The sequence below is a fragment of the Ctenocephalides felis genome, unplaced genomic scaffold (genome assembly GCF_003426905.1).
Source record: "Ctenocephalides felis isolate EL2017-DRISC unplaced genomic scaffold, ASM342690v1 CF-g0.4_SCAFFOLD_01886, whole genome shotgun sequence".
Lineage (NCBI taxonomy): Eukaryota > Metazoa > Arthropoda > Insecta > Siphonaptera > Pulicidae > Ctenocephalides > Ctenocephalides felis.
Window position 1 is genome coordinate 96,330,230 of NW_020538040.1, and position 24,587 is coordinate 96,354,816.

At 27.2% G+C, this 24,587-nt stretch overlaps 3 protein-coding genes across 3 annotated transcripts; all 3 read right to left on the reverse strand.

Annotated features, from left to right (window-relative positions):
* Window positions 1-6,602: 6,602 nt before the first annotated feature.
* On the reverse strand, window positions 6,603-8,102 carry LOC113377734. Its single transcript, XM_026618144.1, has 2 exons — window positions 7,899-8,102; window positions 6,603-7,826 (listed from the first exon to the last, which is right to left on the reverse strand). Exons 1-2 carry the CDS (start codon window positions 8,043-8,045, stop codon window positions 6,765-6,767), a joined length of 1,209 nt encoding a protein of 402 aa, XP_026473929.1. The 5' UTR covers window positions 8,046-8,102; the 3' UTR covers window positions 6,603-6,764.
* On the reverse strand, window positions 8,047-10,071 carry LOC113375556 (transmembrane protein 201). The gene is made up of 5 exons (XM_026615489.1): window positions 9,928-10,071; window positions 9,327-9,444; window positions 8,701-8,909; window positions 8,089-8,535; window positions 8,047-8,053 (listed from the first exon to the last, which is right to left on the reverse strand). Exons 1-5 carry the CDS (start codon window positions 10,017-10,019, stop codon window positions 8,047-8,049), a joined length of 873 nt encoding a protein of 290 aa, XP_026471274.1. The 5' UTR covers window positions 10,020-10,071.
* A 936-nt stretch (window positions 10,072-11,007) lies between these two features.
* On the reverse strand, window positions 11,008-13,937 carry LOC113377498 (mediator of RNA polymerase II transcription subunit 19). The gene is made up of 5 exons (XM_026617845.1): window positions 13,590-13,937; window positions 13,166-13,314; window positions 12,583-12,690; window positions 12,394-12,508; window positions 11,008-11,544 (listed from the first exon to the last, which is right to left on the reverse strand). Exons 1-5 carry the CDS (start codon window positions 13,771-13,773, stop codon window positions 11,384-11,386), a joined length of 717 nt encoding a protein of 238 aa, XP_026473630.1. The 5' UTR covers window positions 13,774-13,937; the 3' UTR covers window positions 11,008-11,383.
* Between the last annotated feature and the right edge of the window lie 10,650 nt (window positions 13,938-24,587).

Genomic DNA, 24,587 nt, shown 5'->3' on the forward strand with positions numbered 1-24,587 from the left:
TGAACGAAAATTTTTTTGACCAAAATTTTTGAAAATTTCGAGCTGGCAAAGCTTGCCATGACAAAGAAAATCGCTAAATAATTTTAATGAAAATTTTGTTGGCGACTGTTGCTATGTCAATTGTTGCCATGAATTTAATAATTAATTGTCCAAGCAGTAATGCTTGGTAACCGTCGCAAACATAACAAAATTCTCAATAAAATAATTTTGCGATTTTCGTTGTATTGTTTCACTTTTGAATTTTTTTTCACATTTTTTGAACTGAAAATTTCGAGCTAGCAACGGTTGCCATTACTGAAAATTTTATGTTAGCGACGGTTACCAAGCATTAATGCTTGGACAATTAATTATTAAATTCATGGCAACCGTTGACATAGCAACCGTCGCCAACAAAATTTTCAGTAAAATTATTTAGCGATTTTTTTTGCCATGGCAAGCGTTGCTAGCTCGAAATTTTCAAAAAATTTGGTCAAAAAAATTTTTGTTTAAAAAAATTTTGGTCAAAAAAATTTTGGGAAAAAAATATTTGGTTAAAAAAATTTTTAGTCAAAAAAATTTTAGAAAAAAATTTGGTCCAAAAATTTTTTTTCCAAAATTTTTTGGACCAAAATTTTTTTGACCAAAAATTTTTTCTCAATTTTTTTCTCAAAATTTTTTGGACCAAAATTTTTATGCCCAAAATTTTTTTGAACAAAAATTTTTTTGACAAAAATTTTTGAAAATTTCGAGCTGGCAACGCTTGCCATGGCAAAGAAAATCGCTAAATAATTTTAATGAAAATTTTGTTGGCGACTGTTGCTATGTCAATTGTTGCCATGAATTTAATAATTAATTGTCCAAGCAGTAATGCTTGGTAACCGTCGCAAACATAACATAAAATTCTCAATAAAATAATTTTGCGATTTTCGTTGTATTGTTTCACTTTTGAATTTTTTTTCACATTTTTTGAACTGAAAATTTCGAGCTAGCAACGGTTGCCTGCCATTACTGAAAATTTTATGTTAGCGACGGTTACCAAGCATTAATGCTTGGACAATTAATTATTAAATTCATGGCAACCGTTGACATAGCAACCGTCGCCAACAAAATTTTCAGTAAAATTATTTAGCGATTTTCTTTGCCATGGCAAGCGTTGCTAGCTCGAAATTTTCAAAAAATTTGGTCAAAAAAATTTTTGTTTAAAAAAATTTTGGTCAAAAAAATTTTGATCCAAAAAATTTTGGGAAAAAAATTTTGGAAAAAAAAATTTTGGACCAAATTTTTTTCTAAAATTTTTTTGACTAAAAATTTTTTTGACCAAATATTTTTTTCCCAAAATTTTTTTAACCAAAATTTTTTTGACCAAAAATTTTTTTGATCAAAAATTTTTTGACCACAAATTTTTTTCCCAAAATTTTTTGGACCAAAATTTTTTTGACCAAAATTTTTTTTTCCAAAATTTTGGAAAAAAATTTTTAGTCAAAAAAATTTTGGTCCAAAAAATTTTGGTCAAAAAAATTATTGGTCAAAAAAATTTTGGTCTAAAAAATTTTGGAAAAAAAATTTTTGGGCAAAAAAATTTTGGTCCAACAAATTTTTGGTTAAAAAAATGCCATGGCAACCGTCGCTAACATAAAATTTGGAACCGTTGCCATGGTAAAGTAAATTTTTTGCACACGACGTGCAGTACAGCTAGAAAAATGTTAGTCAGATTCAGAATGTCGCGAGTGTCTCCCTAACGGTCTGTTTCTCGACTTAAAAAAATTGGCCTGGGGGCGACTTGCGTACGGGACCCCCTCGTGCGGGTGCCCGCACCGACACTCCCTCGTCCGGGATTTAATTATTAATTGTCCAAGCAGTACTGCATAGCGTGCGTTATAAGTTGTAAAATATATATAACCTACCAGCAGTAATGGACAGCTACAGTATAAATGGAAAAAAGATTATAACTTATAAGTAGTCATCTATCGGTAAAAACTTGTATAAAGTCGGTTCAAACATGTCATAAAAACTACATTTTTCACTCAATTAAATTTTATTAAATTTTGGGAAAAACATTTAGGGAAAAAAATTTTTGGGGAAATTTGGGAAGTTTGGGACCTGCACCGACACCCCGGGAACATTCAGGCGACGCATCCTCCGCATCATCGATATGTGGGACTCTCAAACACTGCGATCAGAGTTTTAACACCCGCCAAATTTTATATTTAAGAAAATGTGCGAAAATAGAAAGAGGAAAGAGGGACTCACCGTCTAAAGAGCACAGTCAAAGCAAAAGGTGGTCATATCGAACAAAAGTGAATTGTTTTTAAGTTTTATATTATTTATACACATTTTGTTTTTTGAATCCAGTAAAAGTAATTTTCCAAACTGAATTTATGTTTTTTTCAATTGGTTACACTTTGAGTGCCGGACCCTGTATAATTTAAAAAAAAACTTCAAGATATTATTTAATATATTTATGACTAACTTAGTATACATGCAATTTTATACATTGCTGTAGCATGAATAGAAATCATATACCGACATACTATTAATATGTATATTTTTTATCAATCAGTATTTTATTTGTTTAGTGATAATTGTATGAAATATCAATCATACAATATACTTGTGCAATATATAAGTAATATATATTTAATTATTTATGAATATAATTATTATTATACACATACATATAAATATATAATTAATTAAAATATAAATGTCTATATCCTGTGTTTCATTAAAAATGTTTTACAAAGGAATGTTCCATATACAGAATTTATGAAGACACGCGGCGGGCAGTGCTGTTGCTAGTCGTTGCAAACCAGAGGCGACTTACACGGGTGTTATATGAGCGCGAGCGTGTACTTGCTCAGGTTTTTTCTACTTTTGAATGTGTTCTACCACATGAAATAAAACAAAATTTTTTCTAATGATGCTAATTAAAAAGTAGTCCAAACAACCGCACTACCCGAAAATTCAAAACAAAAAATAATTTTCACTTTTTCATGCACTAAAAAATAATTATTAAACAATATTTGTTATTAATAATATAGTACACGCTGATGTGAATAGAATGGCGTTATTTGTTTGTCGATATCTTTTACAGTTGCTACAAAAAACGACTTTGAAAAAACACTTTCACACATTTTCAATGAAATCTCGCCCAAATGAATAGCTATGGATTTGAAATTTGGTATATCGGATTTTCTCGAAAATGCCTATAAAATGGCATCATTTTTTTTTTTTTTGAATACCAGGGTGGGGCCAATTCTGTATGGAAACACGACCACACCCTTTATAACATTTAATTATAAATAAACAAAATATTTAACAGAAAAAAATCGTTTCAATCGAGTCATTTTCTTGCATCTTAATCAACAGGTTTGTTCCTTTAAACGAATCATTATTGAATTTCGTCTTGATCAAAATAATAAAAAACGAAACCAGCGTCTTGGACGCACCGAGTAAAACTTCGTAATGTGTAAATGAAGGTTCAGATTGATTTATAGTGAGTTCATATTGATTTTTTTATGACAAACTTTATTGAATTTGTGTTTTTCAAATATTTATCATTGGTAAGAGTTCCAGTTACTTTCACAACCTTTGCAATCTACATAATTTTTATATAGTCTATCACATATTAGATACTCCCTTCAGAGTAGCTATAAATATGGCTATAAACGTTTAACGCAAGCTTGTTGGATATCGGATTCGAAGCTTCACTAAACAATATATATGTAGCGAATTTCCAAACGAAATACGACGATTTTAAAAAGGCAACTTGTATGTAAGCAAAATGAAAATTTAGAATGAATAGATTTATTATTTTGATCAAGAAATCTAGCCCGATCAATTTAAACCTAAAATCAGGGTAAAAAATAATTCATAATGGGATGAAACTTGGCAAAATTGTTTAAAATACGATTATAAAAGAAATCTGAAAAGCTCTCATCGATACGATTCGAGATAAAAAAATGGCACGAGATCAAAGGATCACCTTTTAGTATAAAAAAAATCACCTTTTTGCAATTTTTAGCTAAATGGTCAGTTTTATCGCAAAATTACCTGAGACAATATTGTAGAGCATAAAATAATCTACAAAAATGCAGCAATACTTTTTTGCTCAGAGCCACCGTTTTGAAGATTGAAAAGTACGTTTAAACGTCATCAACGAGGTAGTGTGCTTAGCTAGTACCTACTTGATACATTCCAGAGATAATTTATAAAACTGAAAAATTAGTTGTCATGTAAGGTTTAAGTCATTAGAATTTATAACAAGGCAATTGCAGGTTGTATAAATGCTATGAAAATTAAAAAACATAAAAATATAGAATATTTTTTACTTATCTATATATATATAACTAGTAGGGCGCATGGCATCGTGCCTTAAGGCAAATTGCTGGAACATCCCGTACCGTAGTTATACATTTGAAAAATGGAAATAATCAATCATTGTTTTGAATAATTTCAAACAGATTATTTATTATAAATACATTCTTTAAACTTATAGGTGCTTTTTAAATTGGGCGACGATTTTTCTTTTAGAAGTTTTAAATTTTTGGAATTTTTTGAGAAAAAACGTTTTTTTCTAAATTTCTTGAGAAATTGGAAATATTTGAAGATATTCGATTTTTTTTTAAAATGTTGATATATTTTGAAATTTTTCAAAATAAGTTTATTTTCGATAATTTGAATTTTTTGAAAATTTTGATTTTTTTTCAGAATTACGAAATTTTTAGTAAAAGCATATTTTGCACACTTTCTACTCAAGCAAAATGTTTTTTGAATTAATGTAATCGGATGATCCGTTTTCTCAAAAGCTGCATAACCGTTTTTTACACCCTTTGCGCTCCATACCTCAAACAGCAAAATGCCTTTTGCAAAAACGCCTCGCGATCGAGTACGAACCGAATGATTTTTCAATCATAAAAATCGGTTATTCCATACTGTCGAAAATGTCGAGGACATTTGTTTGAACTATATACTCGAATTTTAAAATTAAAAATCTTGGTGCTGAACCCAAAAAATTGGCAAAAGTGTACACATAATTAAAATCTCTCTAAAATATCTCATAACTTGATGTGCATATGAACATTTTTGACCGCCAAATGGCATTTTTTTTAACTTATTTTCATTGAGAATCCACAACCGCTGGACCTGCCTTTCCAAAAATTTGAACAGTTCTTCGTTTAATCAATATAATTAAAATGTTTTTTGAATTATTCAAATCAGGCGCTCAAAAACTCGAATCTCTCAAAAACTGAACTTCCATTTTTTTGGTTCTTTTTGCCTAGTATCTTCGTCGGCTAGACCTGGCTATGACAAAAACTAATCAGCATGTCTCCTTGTCAATACAAATCGAATGTTTTTGAAATTATTCAAATCGGTTGATCCGTGTTCTTGAAATCGAAAATTTGCATCCGCACACACACTCATCTATTTTGTGTAAGGTATGCCAAAATGTTCAGAAACCTTTGAAACGTAAATATATATAAATATTTTCATTTGCGAATTTTTTGCGATTACTACAACTTACCCTACGGTAAGTTAAAAACGGATGTATGAACCAGAAATTGTTAGGTAAATCCCGAGAAAAGAAAAAAAAAACAAAAAAGATAAATAAAGATAAAAAATATAAAAGAAAAAAAACAAAAATAAAAACTAACAAAAAGAAACAAAAAAAAATAAAAAACAATTTTTCGGATATTTTGATTAAAGCCAAGTGAAAGGGGTTGGCCGCCCCGAAGATTTTTTTTACATTTTTTTTTTTTTTTTTAATTATTTTATAATGCGTATACGAACAACACATATAACCCTAAATTTTCAACCTCCTATCACAAACACCTATTTTGTAAGAATTATTTACAAGATTTAATAGCAATTATATCTTTTTTCATAAACCAAATGTCCGATTGCCTGTAAATTGGTTGACAGATAAAATGTTGGATTGATAAACAGGTTAATAGGTAAATGGGTAAAGTCATAAGTAGATCAACAGGTATACTGGTGGATAGGTAAATTGATAGACTGGTAAATTGGTTGGCAGATAGTGATTTAGACAGGTGGACTGCGAGACCAGAAAACCTGTAGACTAGATGTGACAAATATGAATGTTTGTTCAAATTTTTAATTGAAAATAAAATCTGGCAAAGCGTGAATTTTAATTGAAAATAAAACCCAGCAAAGGGTGAATGAGTACAGCCAGTATGGAAATAAGACTACTTACAGTAATAGAGTTAGTTTGAGTTATAAGTTATGAAATGACTTATGACTCATGTATTCATATTAATACTATTATATTGTCTTGCAATATTATTATATTGTCTAGACTCGATTACAAAGCTGTTGGTGTTTTAAACTAGTCGACAAAATAATTGAATCAACGAAACGTAAAAGAACAAAAAGAATTTAAAACAAACATTTGTTGATTCAACACCTACCACCATAACATAATACAAAATTTCGAAAACTCGAATAAAACTAATAATAATAATAAACAAAAAACTAAATAATCGTAAATATTTATTGTTTTCCATTCATATTAACAACAGAAACATATGAATAGATTTTGTTATTTATATTGAACTATTTACAGTTTATAATAAATAAATATTATTTCATCAGTATCCTAACAAGCATATCCACACAATGAACATTTGTATACCAGTTCTATCTGATTGGCAGTAAGTACTTAAAAGTATTTGAACGTTTTCAACAAAAATTACAAAACATAGATCTAATGGCAGTATTTAAGGTTATGACTAACTATCAACATACAGTCTCATGTATAAAAATATTTACAATTTTAATTCTGTATGCTCCAATTCCCCATTAGTATAAGAACGATTGTAAAATGTTGTTGGGTAAGAATTGTGGTGATGCAATTTTGAAAAATGTGATGAACTGTTAAAACCACTACCGAATGATCTAACCAAATTAAATTTTGATTTAGACAATTCAGATGGAATATAATTATTCTGGGACATCAAAGAATTACATTGTTGACTTGGTTGAAAAAAATTTTGTGAGTAATAAGTGGGCTCAGATAAAACAGATGAATTTTCAAAATCACTGCAAACAGAATCATCCCGCGACGGAGGACATGAAAATGTATTATAACAGGAACCCGATAACTGAGATTCAAATCCAGAACTTTGGCTGGAAGTTCTGCTTATGGAAGGAAAAGTATGGTTCATATTTGCCATATGTTTTCGAGATTGACTCCAATATTTTCCTGATGAGACATGAGAATGAATAAAACTTTTTTCTAACCTAGAGGGCGCAATAATGGGTGTTTTACATTGCATCGATTCACCAAATATATTAGATTTATTTGCTTTATACTCTCGAGTTGAGAATAAAGAATTGCAAGATAATGAAGAATATGATTGTGGTCGCTTCTTAGTTAAATATAGATTACTTAATCCAAAATCACCTATATCGTCATTATATAATGATATAGGTTTAAAACATGATGATTTAAATGGGTTTATATGTTTATTTCGTGCATCATCAACCTTAGGGTTTGCCTCAGAAAAATTATCATTCAATGATTGCCTAAATATTGGCAATTTGGGTACATTTTGACTGATAGAATTTCCAGAAATGTTCGTAAATTTTGAATTATCGTCTACTTTTTGGAACTCCATAAAATTCTGTTTTGCATCAATAGAATTAGAACTTTTATTCCACAATGTTCTTGAGTTTTGAAATTGATTCGATTTATTTGTTCTAGTTTCTTGATTATCAGATACTCCATTATGTGGCAGGACACGAAGTACTTTATTAACAGTGGGTTTGTGAAAACTGGGCACATGATTGCCCATTGATAATAAGAATGATGTTAATGCTAGTAGAATCTATAAAAAAATATGATTATGGTATTTCAGCTAAATACATATTTATAATTAAAATAAAAATTTAACACCAACCTTTAAGTCCGAAATCATCACTTCATTCTTAATCCACGCAGTTTTAACTAAGTTCAAGTACATTACCAAAGACAAAAACCACAACATTACTTGAATTAATACTAAACGCAGTTTGCAAACAGCAAATTGGTATGTGCAGAGAAGCATTTCAATAACTATTATCGACAAAGAAAAACTTTTATCATTAAACGAAATGGTTTCAAAGGCTGGTATATATAAAGACGAGATATTAAGAAAAAAAAAATCATATTTTGTTGTTAAACTGTTATGAATATTTTCAAGTAAAATCATTGAACCATATGTTTCATTTAAAATTTTAAAATATAATATTATATTGTCAGCCATATTGAGTAAATATGGATAAAATTTATTGTAAATTCGACTATTTTGATTATTCAATAAATAGCACAAGTTAATTAAATAAATTCCTGACAAAACAAATATAACTGAATTAGTTGTTGTAGAAATGTAGTAATTAAAATTAGTATCTGTTGATTTCAAATTAGATATATTTAATCCCTTGGATCTTAAAAATGTCAAATACTGCTCTAGCAATAATGTTTTGCTCTCTGCAACCGCTTTATCAACCACTTTACTGCATTTTTTGCAGACTTGATATGAATCTTCCAGTTTTTTTCTGAAAATTACATCAAAGCGCATTTTTAAAACATTCTAGAATACATAATACTTAATAATAGATAAATGAATATACAAGTGAATGACAGTAAATTACATAATAAATGATTTTTATTATTTATAATTTGAAGTTCTATAAAATGGAATTATTCATTATGCGACTTACATATATTCCTCAACTTCATAATCGTAATGATGAACATTTTTAGGAACAAATTCAGCAATTAACTGCACCTTCTCAGCCTGTTTGTAATTACATGAAGTACACAATTGATTACTCTTATTCAAATCGCCACTTTTTTCATATTGGCAATACACAGTCGGGTTCAAGAAGTCAAAATATTGATTCGAGATGTCACAGTTATAATCGCCATTCTAAAAATCATGTATGATTATATATAAAATAATCAGGAAAAAAATCCAAAGCTGAGAAGCATATTATTCATTAAATACAAATTTATATATTAATTTAAAATAACTGTGATAACAAAATAATTTTCTATTTCATCTACATAAAATGTTTGATTCAATCATATTAGACAAAGATAGAAGTTTATTTGAATTTTATATAACAGTATAGAACCAACAATATAACAAAGTGTATTACATTGTCTGGTTTTAAAACCTAAAATTAATATACACAATAACATTTAGTATAAGAAATTCATATTACGCAATTATACACATCATGCAAATTTCTATATAAAGAATTTAAGAAATGCACTTTTTGAAATAAAAGCAACTTTGAATAGTGCCTTTATCTTTTAGTAAACATAATGCTAAAATAAATACCTCATCAAATCCATTATATTGCTGACAACCACTGCAAACCCACGAGTCTTTACTTTTGAAACATACATAGGAATTCTCATTGCAAAACCAGCAATTGACATGCACAGGAATTTTTTTCCTGTAAAATAAAATAGAATCATATCTAAACACATATATATAAAGTGTGGTAATATCATATAGTTTAATAACTCTCATCATTTGCTTGATTACTAAAAATCTTACTGGGAGGTCTAACACTCAAATGATTTTCTCAATTTGTTAATGTATTAAGTATTCAATGACTAAAATTCTTATTAGCTATATTAAAAACATATACTCTTGATTGTCATTACGAAACAATTCTGTACAAATAAGTGCTACTTGGTATAATTCAATTAAATTATAAGCATTCATAAAACACACGTTACATAGGGTTCCTACATAGCCAAATGTATAAATAGAATATGTAAATTAGTGAATTACAAATCTATATGAACCGACAATTTTCAAAGACGAATTGTATTATATAATAAAAATATAAATTACCCCTTTCTATACAAAACATTAAAGTAAGAACTATGTTATTGTTTATTAATATTAGTACTAATAAAATAATACTCGCCTTATAAAAACATATAGGTTATATACACAAGATGCAACTATCAAAATAAAGAATATCGATGCCACAAAGAGTGTTAGAATAAAAGGAACCATTCTAATATATAATTCTAATTCTAAAAAAGTTTCAGATGATTGCAAAATTCATTTTAAGCCTACAAATCAATGAATAAATGGCAAAAAGCAAGCACGCCGCTGCCCGGCAATGGCGTTATGACTGACTGATTGACATCTAAATGTCTTCCCGCCAAAGTATCTTATTCGAATTGAAATCGATCTTAGTGCCATCTGATATTGACTTGATAAATTACATGTGATTTGGCGGCAATTTTTATATAGACTGATATAGACATTGTATATGTACATAGGCATCGAATTATTAACAGAAAATTATTAACACATATGTATTACAAAACTGGTGTTATGAACGTACACATATATATTATTTGCAGAATATAATTGAAAAATACACCTTTCCCCATTATTACATAATAATCTACATTTCATTATTAAAATGATTTAAATGTAAAAATGATCACAGATTATAAATTAGCAATTCTTTTTCCACAAATTCATTATGTATTATATTTACAATAAGAAGCTCCAATCATGAGTGTAAATGTATATAAATTATAACATTAAAATAATCTATATTACTTAATTCTCTACATTTGTAAATTTACAGATATTGTATAAAACCAATATGTAAGGAACACATAACGAGCATAATATAACAATTTCCATAAATATGACAATTATTTTAAATGTGGACTGATCCCAAACCGTTTCATACCAAAACAATATTGAGAAAAATGTATCATAAAATAAATCATGCTTTTCTTTAAAGTTCCATCATAATTTTTACAGTTTTGATAAGAAAAAGCATCTATTAAATATTATTTATTTGTAATTTGTGTTATTTTATTTCATTTTCATAATATTGTTTAAAATCCATATAACATAATATACAAATATATAAAGTTAAAATAAAAATATTTTTTTTTTAGTCAAGTTAAGATCATCAAGTCAGTAGTTTCATTCATACAATTTTCAAGCATGTTCAACATTTAAAAAAAATGCCCGATTTATCTTTCTTAGCCAAATATATATAAAGAAGTATAACTTAAGAATTGTGAAATACTTTTCTTGTGAATAAATAGGTATTTGAACAAAAATATGTAGCGTATTAACATGAGATCTTACTTTGGAAATATGCTTGTTACTTCATAATTAATAAATCCAAATATTGTAAAACATAAAATTGCCATAAAAATAGATTAAGTTGTACTTTCACTTATCTGTTCAAATATGCAATCAGAAGCACTTTGCACATAATCTCAAGCAGCCTCAAGAGTATACTCTAAATTGGCTAGTATTTACAAAATTACGCTCAAACTTGTTTCATTCATTTTAAAGTACAATTGCAAAGTGACAATTAAACAGTACTGTAAAGGAATGATTTATGAGACCAATGGTGGATTTGAAAGAGAGCTAGGATGTTCAGGGCTATGACGCTGCTTTTTTCTCTTCTTTTCTTTTTTCCGTTTCTTCCTTTCCTTTTCTTCATCATGTCTTTTCTGTTTTTTATGTTTTTTCTCATGTGTATCTGGATTTGTAGAGTCTAGAAATAAATTTACATAAGAGAATATAGCACAACAGATATTTCAAGAGTTATTATAAAGTGTATGCTTAATTTGTGTATCTTCAAAATTGAAAAATCAAATATTTGAAAAATATCAACACTTCCTTTGATAAAAAAAAAATATTTTGTACAATATTATTTGCAAATACAAAATATATTCATTATTTATATTGATATATGCTTTTGTTGATCGTTGTCAAGTAATAAAGGGTTGAATATTATTAGATTTAGATCAAGCATCAAAAAGAATTGAACAATCGAAATTGATAATTTCTTTTAAGTCTATTTATATTGGGTCCATTCAGTCATTAACACAAACTCGCATACATTGTTTACTTTTTTTGTTAATCAAATATTATGTACTTTTTTTTTGTTTTCCCCTTTAGTTAGCATTTTGTTTCCTTAAATTAGTTATATATAACTAAAGATAATCACAACAAATATTTTTACTTAGAGACCATAATATATACACAATTATTTCAATTTGATATCATTATTTTAGTGCTTTAAATGCACTAGGCGAATAAATACAAATATATTAGCACCATTATAGAAGAATTTTTTTACTTATTTGCTTTAGATAAAATTTTAACTGCAGGAAGTTATAATGTATAATTAATTATTCTAATTATTGTAAAAATTATTAAAATTATTATATAAATTATTCTTTGAAAATTAGAATAAGATTTTGAGTGAACATTTGTTTTTTTTTTAAATTATATTTCATTTAATATAGTATGTATTATTATCTATTAATTTATGTGCCATTAATATCTATAATTGTATAATTGTGTTTTATAAATAAATATAAATATAAATATGAATTACCTGTGGGAGTGTTGTCTTGGCTAAGGGGACCTCCATCTTTATGTTTATGCTTTTTGTGCTTGGTCTTGTGTTTTTTAGAAGGTGTCATGTTAACATACCGATATTGTTCAGGTAGCTAAAAATAATTCGTAATTAGAAAAAAAGAATTACTGCTTATAATATTTAATTGTATTTAGAAAAAGTACTTACAGGCCCAGGGTGTAACCTAAATCCAGATAATTGTGTGCTACTAAGTGGTAGTAATTCTTTCCCTCCTATTGGAGGTTTCTCTATTACACTACGTAATGAACTATTATCCTGTAATGTACATTTTTCATTAATGATAGTTTTATATAAATCAATTGTAATTTAAGCGTTGAATGTTTTATAATAATATTAAAATTTATAATGAAAATAATACATTTCGTGCGGGATACTATTTTACTATAATTTCACACACTGAAAAATTATGACAGACATAATAAAATAAAATTTAATCCATACGATACTTATTTTTTTTCTCAATATACCTCAATTTTCAGAGAATTTTAATTCATTTTATAATAATCTCATAATTATAAAATACTAATAGTTTCAGAAATTTAAAAATTAAATGCTCTATATCTATATTTTATAATTTATATTTTTAAAATTATTTAATTTTATTTTAGATATATTTCTATACAAGTCCTTTATTAACAATTTAACGTCTTATCCAAATTGCATGAACTCAAAGCAATTCATAGTATTTGCAAAATTTTTAAAATCAGTATATTTAGTAGAAATTTATTACCTGCTGCCCTGGTCCATCAATTACACTAGGAAGATTAGGTAAAAATGAAGATAACTGTTCTTTTACTTTTTTGCCACTAAATTTACTATATGCATGTTCAAGGCCATAATAGGCCATAAGATTTGTAGATCCTGTCAATTCACTTTCTCCTTGAATGAAAACATTGTTTATTGATAACTTCACACAATTATATTTATATAGTATTGATAATTAGTGCTTTGATAGCTAATCACAAAGGTGACAATATAACTAAATGTGCACTATGAAGTTAAATCTTAATTAGATCATTTTTACCAACTAATTAGTGACCTTCAAAGGAAAGATTGATATGGGGACAGGATTCTTGGGTGCTACCTTTAAGTTCTGATTGATAAGTGGAAAGATAAATATGAGTTTATGAATGATAAGTGAAAAGTTTAATTACCTGGTGGCTCTTTCATTAAATAGAAGGGGCCACTATGGACAATTGACGGATTTTTTCCTAGTGAAATTGTGGTTTTCAATGTTCCTGAAGAATCTTGCCTTGACACTACTGGTGATCTAGCACCCCTAGGTGAAGACTTTGGAGAATATGGTTCGACTTTACGAAACTGATCAGCCATCATCATGTAACTTCATCGTTCAATTAATTTTCCATTGGTTAAAGCTATGTACAAATAGGCTTTACAATATAAATTTATGTTATAAATATTTTCGTGTAAATAAATCTTTTACGTATCCATAGCGCCAAAGCTAAACAACATGTTTTGTACACAAGACATGAAACCTTGAAGTAAACAATGTAAATGACACTAGCTCGAAAATCTCGAACTGTCGAAGCGCTAGTTGCTAAACAAACATAAAAGCGCGGGAGCTTCAAATTGAAACGTCATCGTCATTTAATGTCAACATATACACTAGAATATTCTCTTTATTTATTACGTACTACTGCTTTAGAAATTAAATAGCAGATATACTATATTTTTATCAATAATTATTTTAAATCATAATGATTAGAAAGAAGTTTTATTTAACTATATTTATTGCAATAAGTACATTTTTACGTAAAATAAGTTAATAATTAGAGTTGCACCGAAGATTCGATTACTATTCGGTATTCGGCATATTCGGCACCTTTTTTTATTATTCGGCCGATGTAGTTAAAATCAAAGGCGCCGCCGCCGCTCAGCGACATCATCGGTGGTGGTTTATCTTTTATGCGATAAAGAGTGATAGATCTGTATTTAGTTTATTATAATACGATATAACGAAAATCGTTATTGTATATATAATCAATTAAACTTTATCGATTTTTGACATTATAAATGATTACGCGAAAAACTTTTTTCTGAATATTTACAAGATACTTTATTGATACATGCTTATATTATTTGATATGAATCATTCAATGGTTACACACATGTGCTGTATCAATACAATAAAGTCATTCATTATATGAAATCTATGCATTTCCATTTGCAAATTTCCATTTCCAAAATATACAAGCAATATTTTTGATCATTTTTTATTTATTTTGATATGATTAGCATTCGCAATATATAAGAAACGATATTGAGTATATAAAAGAAAATATTAAATGTTTATGAAAGAAATAATTGGTAATACATTAACATATATGTAAAGAATCGCTTTTTCATAATTTTACCATCAAGTATTCGGTATTCGGCCAAATAGTTTAAATGGTGCCAAATATTCCAAATAACAAAGAGTAGCAGATTAGTGGTTGCAAGTCTAGGCATAAAACTTGAATGAATATGTAGCGCATTAGTAATATAACAATTACTGATAGTAATTACATTAATACAAACGAGCTTAGGCGCCAAAAACAGGACGAATATTCGGTATTCGGTCTTTGGAGCATGCCGAATATTCTGTTTTTGGCATTTTGTCGAATATACTATTCGTTGCAAGCCTATTAATAATGCATATTTATTTCACAAATGCTCTATATAGTATGAATTGTTGAAATTAGCTTAGAACGAAACTATTTTATGTGAAATAAATATGTATTGATATTAGGAAAAAAAAACAAACCTTATACATATTCTTTTATTCTTAAAAATACTATTTTCAAAAGACTTATATATTTGAACTAACGAAAATAACTTTTTAAACTAAAGAGTCATATAACGCATTTCTTCAACTACTAAATACTTATGATGTGCCATATAGTGTGATTGCACACCTTTTGATACCTTATTCCACTTATTAAAAGAGACAAAATATTTAAGAGAAAAAATCTGTGATCATTTAAAGAATTTTATACTGATATGCCAATTATAATTTATTAGACTTGCAACGAATAGTATATTCGGCAAAATGCCGAATACCGAATATTCGTCAGTTTTTAGAGCCTAAATTCGTTCGTTTTAACGTAATTACTATTCGCAGTTCTTATATTACTAACGCACTACATATTTATTCAAGTTTTATACCTAGACTTGCAACGACTATTTGGTTACTCTTTCTTATTTGGAAAATTCGGCACCATTAATACTATTCGGCCGAATACCGAATACTTAAATAACATATGTGATAGGGACATAAATCAAGAAGCGATTCTTTACATACTTATAAATGTATTTCCAATTATTTCTTCCATAAAGATTTAATATTTTCTTTTATAAACACAATATTATTTCTTATTTATAATTTAAATGGCTGATCGAAATAAAATAAATAAAAACTGACCATAAAATATTGTTCGTATTTTTTGCGATAAGGAGTCTGATATTTCTTTATTTAGAAATGCTTAGATTGAATATAATAAATGACTTTATTGAATCTAGATACAACACATGCGTGTAATCGTTGAATGATTCTTATTAAATAACATAAACATACAACAATAACATGACTTGTGAATATTGAGAAAAGAGTTCTTCAGTTATTTGTTTATAAACTCAAAAGTTTAAATAATTTCAATATGAACGATTTCAATTCTATACATTTCACAATTACAATAGCAAATTCTTCATATCATATTACGTAAACTAAAGACTTCCAAATATGCAGATCCATCGCAAGCTCTTTATCGCAAAAAAGATAAACATACACAATATTTTCGTTGACAGTCGGCGGCGGTGTCTTCTTTAATTTTAACTATTCGGTTCTCGACCAAATAGTATAAATGGTGCCAAATATTCCAAATAACAAATAGTAAATGAATAGTGGTTGCAAGTCTAGGCATAAAACTTGAATGAACATGTAGCGCGTTAGTAATATATAACAATTGCAATTAGTATTTACATTAGGCACTAAAAACTGCCGAATAGTTGCCTAATATTCGGTATTCGATCTGTGAAGCATGCCGAATATTTGGTATTCGGAATTTTGTAGAATATACTATTCGTTGCGAGTCTAATTTATAGATATAATTTAACCATAAATTAACTTACCATTAATAAAACTCCAACTTCCTAATAATCTGTAAATTCCTTACACCTTAAATTTAAAAGGGCGTGATTATCGGTTTATTTGAAAAGTATAAAATGAGTATCAGTTTTATTATGAATGTTCACAATGTTCAGCATTTAGCAAAGTGTTAGTGAATATTCTGATTGTGAGTAAGTTTTATTTAAAGGTTAAATATTTAAATTGAAATTGAAAATATTTCAAGTTAATTTAAACCTTGCAATAAATTTAAAATAAGTTTATGCTTATAAGTGAAACATTGAAAGTTGGAAAAAGAGTTTTATGGAAAGGCGTGAAAACAGTAATTTTAGTTAGTCGCTAATAAGTTTATTAGTTCATATGAACAAAATGTTTGCTAATTATTTAAATTATAAATTTACAAAATTTGAACAAGCTAAATGGAAATTGTGTTTGTTTAAATATGGACAAACAATGCAAAAAGGAATTAAAAGGATCTACCAGGTCAAGTAATAGAAATCACATAATTTTTCAATTAAGTAAATAGAATCCAATTTTTTATTTTGCTATTTATTTTATAATTTGTCATAACATCTCCGATGAAAAATGTATTATTCTCAATTAGCTAAAAATAAATATTACAAAATTTATGAATAACTAACTTGATCTAATTAAATTTGAATAAATAAAAGTACGACACGTTCATTTTTGTAAAACAAAGATAAAAGAAAAGCTATTATATTTTCAACATGCATTTCTCTTATTGCGAAGTACATGACAAAACTCATTTTTCTACTCGTTACCTGAGTATAACCTTTAATATGTATTTGTTTTCATTAATAGCATTCTTTGTAACATTACTAACAAATTGGCAGTTTGTTTCTATATCATAACATAATTTGGACAAAACAAAGTAATTATCAATAAATATAATAAATATAATAATTCCTATCACATTTTTATAATTTTATTGATTTAATTGACCTAGTAATAAAACATCACTACGATTACAATAATTAGGAAATAGTCCTTTGAATATGTGAATTATTCACTCGTATGACTACAAATGACTTTTAATGTTCATTGATGGAAGGTCGAAGGTATGAAGTAAATATCGGCTTAATCTTTTCAGAAATAGCTTTTGCAATTTTCATTCAGTTAATAAAGTCATATTCAAGAATTGTCTAGAATAAAACGTTTCTAACATGATTTGTCGATTTATTACGGCACAAATAACAAAAACATGATATATTAGTATTCAAAAGGGCATACTTTATTCTTTTTAACAATATTGCTATTTTATTAAAATTATTTTATAAATGAAACTGTATAATTGAAAATGTCATTCTAAATATTAGTATAGGGATATATCTTTATTCAAAATCCCTTAATGGTATTGTTAACTACACAGTTAGAGAAGTTAAAGAAATTGAAAAAGACACACACTATTTTAATATAATTGAATACATCAAGAATTTTATATAGTCAGAAAGTAGTTACACTAATCTTTATATTTTTCTTAATGCACATAAATGATGTCATTGAGGCTAATCACATGGCGGCGATACAAGCTAAAGCACAAACAATTTCAACAAATAACAAAACTTATTTACATATTAATTAAAAAATAATATTCTCAACGATCCCATTATTGAATGATCCAAACAGGAGAACAACACAACCCACCCAGTGGATTTTGAACCTCTCACGATCGATCTACGATACTGAACATATCATTCGGATCTTGTATAAATTGTGTATCATCTAATTTAATATAGAGGTAAATGGCTAGAAATGCCTCTTCGTTTCCAGACAATGTCCGCTATTCTTCTCAATTCAATTCAATTCAATTCAATTCTCTTTATTCCGTTGACGTTATGTACAATGAGTATGGAGGATTGAAATTTGAAACTCTTAAACTCTTAAGAATCGCGAAGGGAAGATGGAATGGCATTTATACTATTTAGTGTTAAGAATATTACTATTTCGAGATCTGTACAATAAGGAGGATCATAGATATTTTATTTATATTTATATATATATACTATTATACAAGAGCGATCACTTACTCTTTGTCGTTAACAATATTTATAACTCTATCCTAGAACTATACATGTGCAATGAATTGAATGTTACAATATAATTGTGTACAATCTGCGCTAACAATAAGAAATGGTGTATCAGTTAAATACTATATGTATATATATATTTATAATAGTAACAAAATTTATTCTTATAAGATGTTTGAATATATATGATTGATTCACAATGGCGTTTTTTTCTACAATAGTCACTAAGCACTAAACATTTATAATGCTCTCTGCTACCTTATATTCAGTAAAAGTTCAAAAATGATCGTCGCGAGTTAATTACGTAATGTTCATTCAAAACATCCCTTGTACACACAAAACTAATGTCAATTGCTTCAATTCATTACACTTTATACAAAGTACTAATATAATTGTAAGATGCTAAAATAGTTCTGAATTAGGAAATTCATTTATCACACTTGGAAACATAACTACAAATTAGTTTAATTACATATTTCTTTACTTCCGACATTTTAATTAAATTTGGTACTTATAACAATTTTATTGCTAGAGCAAACATATTTCACATTCAGGCAATATTTCTTAAATATTATAATGTATTTTTAATTTATTTTTAGCACATTATTTCTAAGAAAGTGCAATCCCAAGCTAGTTGGGAGAACATGATTTCGGCAATTAAAGAACACCTTAAATGCATAAAATATAATATAAAATCATTCCTTAGGGTAACAACCTCACTTTAAGCAAGAGCGTACCATGAAAGAAATGAGAACATTGAGCTCGACCTCTAATTATTTAATATCTTATACCATCTCTATATGAACAGAAAACTTATCAATATTTCCATGATTTTCACAGTTGGGCTTTGCGTCGTTAAGTTCGGCATTTTCAAATTATCGAGATGATATCTATTTTTCACAAAAATGTGTAGTATCGAAAATTATTATTCATCAAAAACCGAAATTTTCAGACAAATAAACGAGCTTAACTCTTTAAACTTATCGTATTTGGAGTCAGTTCTAGTAGTTGACTACTGAGTTTATTTTTCAGTACATTTCTATTATTGTAGGCAAATTGACTTATGTCTAAAACATTGGAATGAACATTTGAGAAATTTCAAGTTACCTTTCTATTAAGTAAGAATTGAATAGTAATTTGTGTATTTGCATGGTACTGAAGATGCCTATTAAGATTTACGCTTTCATTAATAAAAACTGTTTAGAAGGAAAATATTTGGTATCATATTTCAATTTGTTTTATTATTCGAACGCGGCGAATTGATTTCATTTCATACAAATTTTTGTATAAGGCGCAACAAAAATTCTCGGGATATTGCAAAATTGCTAATTTTGCATCTTCAATTCACATACATATCATCAATTAAAATACTAATTATCAACTGAATAGTATGATAAGAGCGACTTAATATTGTAACAAGCGCAATATAATTTGGTCTAAACCTAAACATTTACCGTACTACTTCACTGAAATATTTATTTCAGTTTCGGATTTCGGCTAATTTAATATTGTAATGATAAAAGCAGATGCAAAATAGTTAAAAACATTATTCATTGTATTGAAATATTTTATCGACCAAAAATTTTCGACTGTCTTTAAAAATAATCCTGAGCGACTTCATTCATATCAGGTTTCATATTGCAAAGTATAAACTGAGGCAAAATAATATTCAACGACGTGTCAAATATCTCAAATGTCCAAAAATAAGTTTTGAACCAAACACACAAAAATCGCGGCAAAATTTCGGAAGAAGTTTAAAGTATATCAATAATATATGATATAAAATAATATTTCATACACTAGTAATTTTTTGCATACACTTTTTGCCACGTATGATTTGTTGAATTCGCCGTCCATTTCCAATTAGAAATTGACGATATAGAACTTCCAATACTTGTTGATATTTTGGATAATTCTACGTATTTTAAATTGATATTTTTATACAGAATTAGACTATAAAGAATTATATGATTCTTCATGAATCAATATAAAAAATCTCATGGATTGAATTTTTATAATTCCCTTGTGTCGCACGTTCACACCTATATCAAAATCATCCATCATCATTCTGCATATTATTATTTTTTTCATTTTATTGCAATCATTGGTACGAAATAACAAATTTGTTTTAGAGCAGTGAAATAAATAACTACCGTGGGGTACACAAGTTCATATTCAGGATATGTTATTACATGATCTCGCGGAAATGAATCGAAGACATTAACCTACAAGCAAAATTTCAAATTATGCTTTAAATATAAATCTAATTTACGACTCATTAACGTAAATATATTAATTGTAATTAGCATTTGACAGGTACATTTATCACCTCATATACGGCCTTGTAATTTATTTACAATTCTATCAGATCACAAAATCAAAATTGAAATGTGATAATACTTCAGTACAATATCCCACATATATATATATATATATATATATATATATATATATATATATATATACATGACCATTACTCATGTTACAATCTTTGATCTTGTTTCACTGAACAGGAAGAATAATTTCGGGTTGGCAAAATAATTGTTTCAGAAACTAAAGATTCAACCAGAATATGCATAATATTCAGTTTTCTGTATTACGTTCATAGAAGTTTCTATTAATACTTAATATAATTGTTATATTAGTGTTTCAATAATTCATTGATATATCAGTTTTCAACATTTTCAACAATCTAATCATTACCTTCATCTTAACATGTAAAATCTTCGTTCATGTTCACGATAGGTTTGTCACAATTAGTAATAGAATTTACCTACAAAAGAAAGGTTACCACTGGGTAACCTTTCTAAATGAATTGTAATTATTACATATCAATTACTGATTGTCGACTATAATTAAAACTATAATTTTATTTATATGTCCGACAATCACTTTAATCACCAAATTTCATTTTTAAAAGAGCTTAAAATTCGTGCGTCTGCCTGCAGTCGATTTGATTAGATTCTGGAAAATGCCTAATGAAACTAAATATTATGCAGGAGATGTTCAAATAGCCACAAAATTGCATAAAATAGATGTAATATGATAAGTAATAGATGATTATATATATATATATATATATATTATATATATATATATATATATATATATTATATATATATTAGGGTGGTCCTTAATATGAACATTTTCGAATTGTATTGCTCCCAGAGGCTTAAATGCTTTCAAATTTAACTAATTGGTAAAAAAAAATTCTCTAGAAGTTTTAGCTCTTAATATTAACTTTTAGATAGTGCGCAATTTAATCAAAGTTTACGTTTTAATACGGAAATAGCATGGGAAATTTTTCAAAAATTATAAAAATGTTTTTTTAGATATAACATAGGATGTAACTTAGCGAACAAATGAATGAGTTTTATTCAAAATTCGAGGCTCTACAAAACAAATGATAAAAATCTTGTTTATATTAGTAGAGCGTCGAATTTTCAATGAAAGATGTCACAAATTGTCACTTTTAATTCATTTGTCGCAAAGTTATACCTAAAAAACATTTTTAAAATTTTCGAAATTTTTTCCGTACGAAGCTTTGATTAAATTGCGCACTATCTAAAAGTTAACATTAAGAGCTGAAACTTTTAGAGATTTTTTTTATCAATTTGAAAGCATTTAAGCAATAAAACTCGAAAATGCCCATATTAAGGACCGCCCTAAATATATATATATTTAGGGGTCTTGGATTTATTTGAGTTATGTAGAGATTCGAACAAAGAATCCAATAAGGACTAAAAAAAGCAAAATGTTTTTTAAAGAAATATTATTTATGATCCTTATTATAAGATAAGCAAGCAAAACTAATATAATAAATGTCCTGAAAATGGAACGAACATAGTTCCGAAACGTCAAAAATAAATAATGTTTTTTTTTTTAAAATCTTTTTCATAACTTATTGGATTGGTTGTTCGGAGCTAAATATATATATATATATATATATATATATATATATATATATATATATATGTATATATATATTAAGTTTTGATGTGTGTACAAATACAGCTGCAAAAGTACTCTAAATATAACGTAAATCAAATTTCGTAGAGATTGGACTCGTTAATAATATAAATATGTACCTAATAACTATAATAAATAACTCTACGTACAGATTGAAACAGGAGATTCGTTGATATCAGATGTTCTGTAGGTGGACAGAGTTTGTTGTGTCAAGCTATTAAAAGTTGGACAAGTCTGACAATGAGTGTGGTATGGATTGAGAATAAGTGGTGCTTCCTTAGTGGTGTCCACATGTTTATTTGCTGAGTTTTCACATATGCCAGTTGTGGAATCTGTGGGATTGCAAGTACAGATAATAGTCATGTTATACATAAGAAACATTAACCAACATAGGAGACGAAATTTGGCGATACAAGTTAAAAGCCTTTGTTAATTCAATATCTTCATACATTTTATCATAACCACTATTGGTATAAACTTTTTCCCAAGTACAGCAATGTCGTGTGCAAATATTTCTAATGATAAAATTGCATAATAATAAATCGTAACCTTAGCAATTAATTGTTAACAATGATAGAGAAAATCTTTTCAATTTAAGCAAATCACAAGCAATAAAAGAGTTGGAAATAAACGATTGTTCAGAACGTGCTGAAACTGCAGATCTTAATTTATCCAATATTCAACAAAGAAAAGGGTTTTGAAAGTAAATTATTTTCTAAAACCTGTAAAAGAGATCAGTTTATAGAATTTAATATTCTCAATAAAATGACTATCTCAGCAAACTTCAAGGTGGCTATATACAGATTACAATACTGCTACGTAAAAAATAGCTTTTACTCTTATAATTCAAATCTGATATATTATGTTCGTCGTAGAGTTAAGAGCCAGATTTTGGAAATAATATATGTTACTCCTAAAAGTATTTGAAATACTACGCATAATAATACGTATTGTGGAGTTTTAATTAGTCAAATAGTAAAATGGTGAAATGAACGTTTACCTGTATTCATCAACGCCCTAAAATAATCGTAGATTCCTTCTTATGATTATTACTTTATAGTCCACAACTAGAAAAATAACCAAATTTTGTCTCCCGTTGAATTGTTTCTAGCATAGTTATTCACTTCCTAAGAAATGTCCATTACATTTTTTTTCTATAAACTAAACTATTATCAATCAAAAAATTTAAAATGAATTGCATGAACAAAAACATATTTCATAAATTAATATGAAAATATTTCAAAAATCATGGACATTTCTATGTGTGTGCAAATTGCGATTAAGTGAAAAATTGCTGTGTGAAAGTTTATGAAATGTTGATATTTTATAACAGTTTTGATATTAAAATATAAAATTTTGATTGATGTGAAAACGAATGAAAAGAGAATAGATTTAAAATTAAAATGATCAAACTCATTATTTATTTTTATTTATAACTATTATTTTTATTACAAAAAGAGGTGATATTAAAATTGATTAACTACATTTTAAATATGACAGTTAATTTTAAATATAAATATAAATTACTTATGAAGCAAGAAAATAAATACTTAAAATAAACTATATTCGTAAGTAAAACGATTAGAAGTCTTTAATCGGTGGCCACAATATAATTGCTTTTATAAAAAATATTCAAACATTGATAACATAAATCTATATCAACTAGGAGTAAACAACTTGAGATGTCCATGGACAAGACTGAAATGATAAAATAATAAAAAAGACTAGGTACAAAAACGTTCATAATGCCAAATTTGTTAAAAAATATCGTTCGATATATATACACGTGGTATTAATAAGTAAAGTTTTTTTTGAATAAAATAAGTTAATTTTTTTTCTGAATAAAATGACCGTTAGTTTCATAAAAACTCTTGGTCTGAAAACAATGTTATAAATTATATTTATAATTTAAAGTTTTAGTTTGGTGTACTCTGATCAAAATGTACGATTGTTAATAAAATAAAAAATTGAAATAAAAAGGAAAAAAATATTGATATTTATTTTATTTTAAT

Excerpts from the sequence above, each read along its gene's own strand:
- LOC113377734 (XM_026618144.1), bottom strand. The coding sequence starts at position 8,045 with ATGCTTCTCTGCACATACCAATTTGCTGTTTGCAAACTGCGTTTAGTA. Across the intron at positions 7,827-7,898 it reads TGATGATTTCGGACTTAAAG|ATTCTACTAGCATTAACATC; the intron begins GTTGGTGTTAAA and ends ATTTTTTTATAG.
- LOC113375556 (XM_026615489.1), bottom strand. The coding sequence starts at position 10,019 with ATGGTTCCTTTTATTCTAACACTCTTTGTGGCATCGATATTCTTTATT. Across the intron at positions 9,445-9,927 it reads AACCTATATGTTTTTATAAG|GAAAAAAATTCCTGTGCATG; the intron begins GCGAGTATTATT and ends TTTATTTTACAG. Across the intron at positions 8,536-8,700 it reads TATGAAGTTGAGGAATATAT|AAAAAAACTGGAAGATTCAT; the intron begins GTAAGTCGCATA and ends TGTAATTTTCAG.
- LOC113377498 (XM_026617845.1), bottom strand. The coding sequence starts at position 13,773 with ATGATGATGGCTGATCAGTTTCGTAAAGTCGAACCATATTCTCCAAAG. Across the intron at positions 12,691-13,165 it reads TTGATGGACCAGGGCAGCAG|GATAATAGTTCATTACGTAG; the intron begins GTAATAAATTTC and ends TGTACATTACAG. Across the intron at positions 12,509-12,582 it reads TTAGGTTACACCCTGGGCCT|CTACCTGAACAATATCGGTA; the intron begins GTAAGTACTTTT and ends AATTATTTTTAG.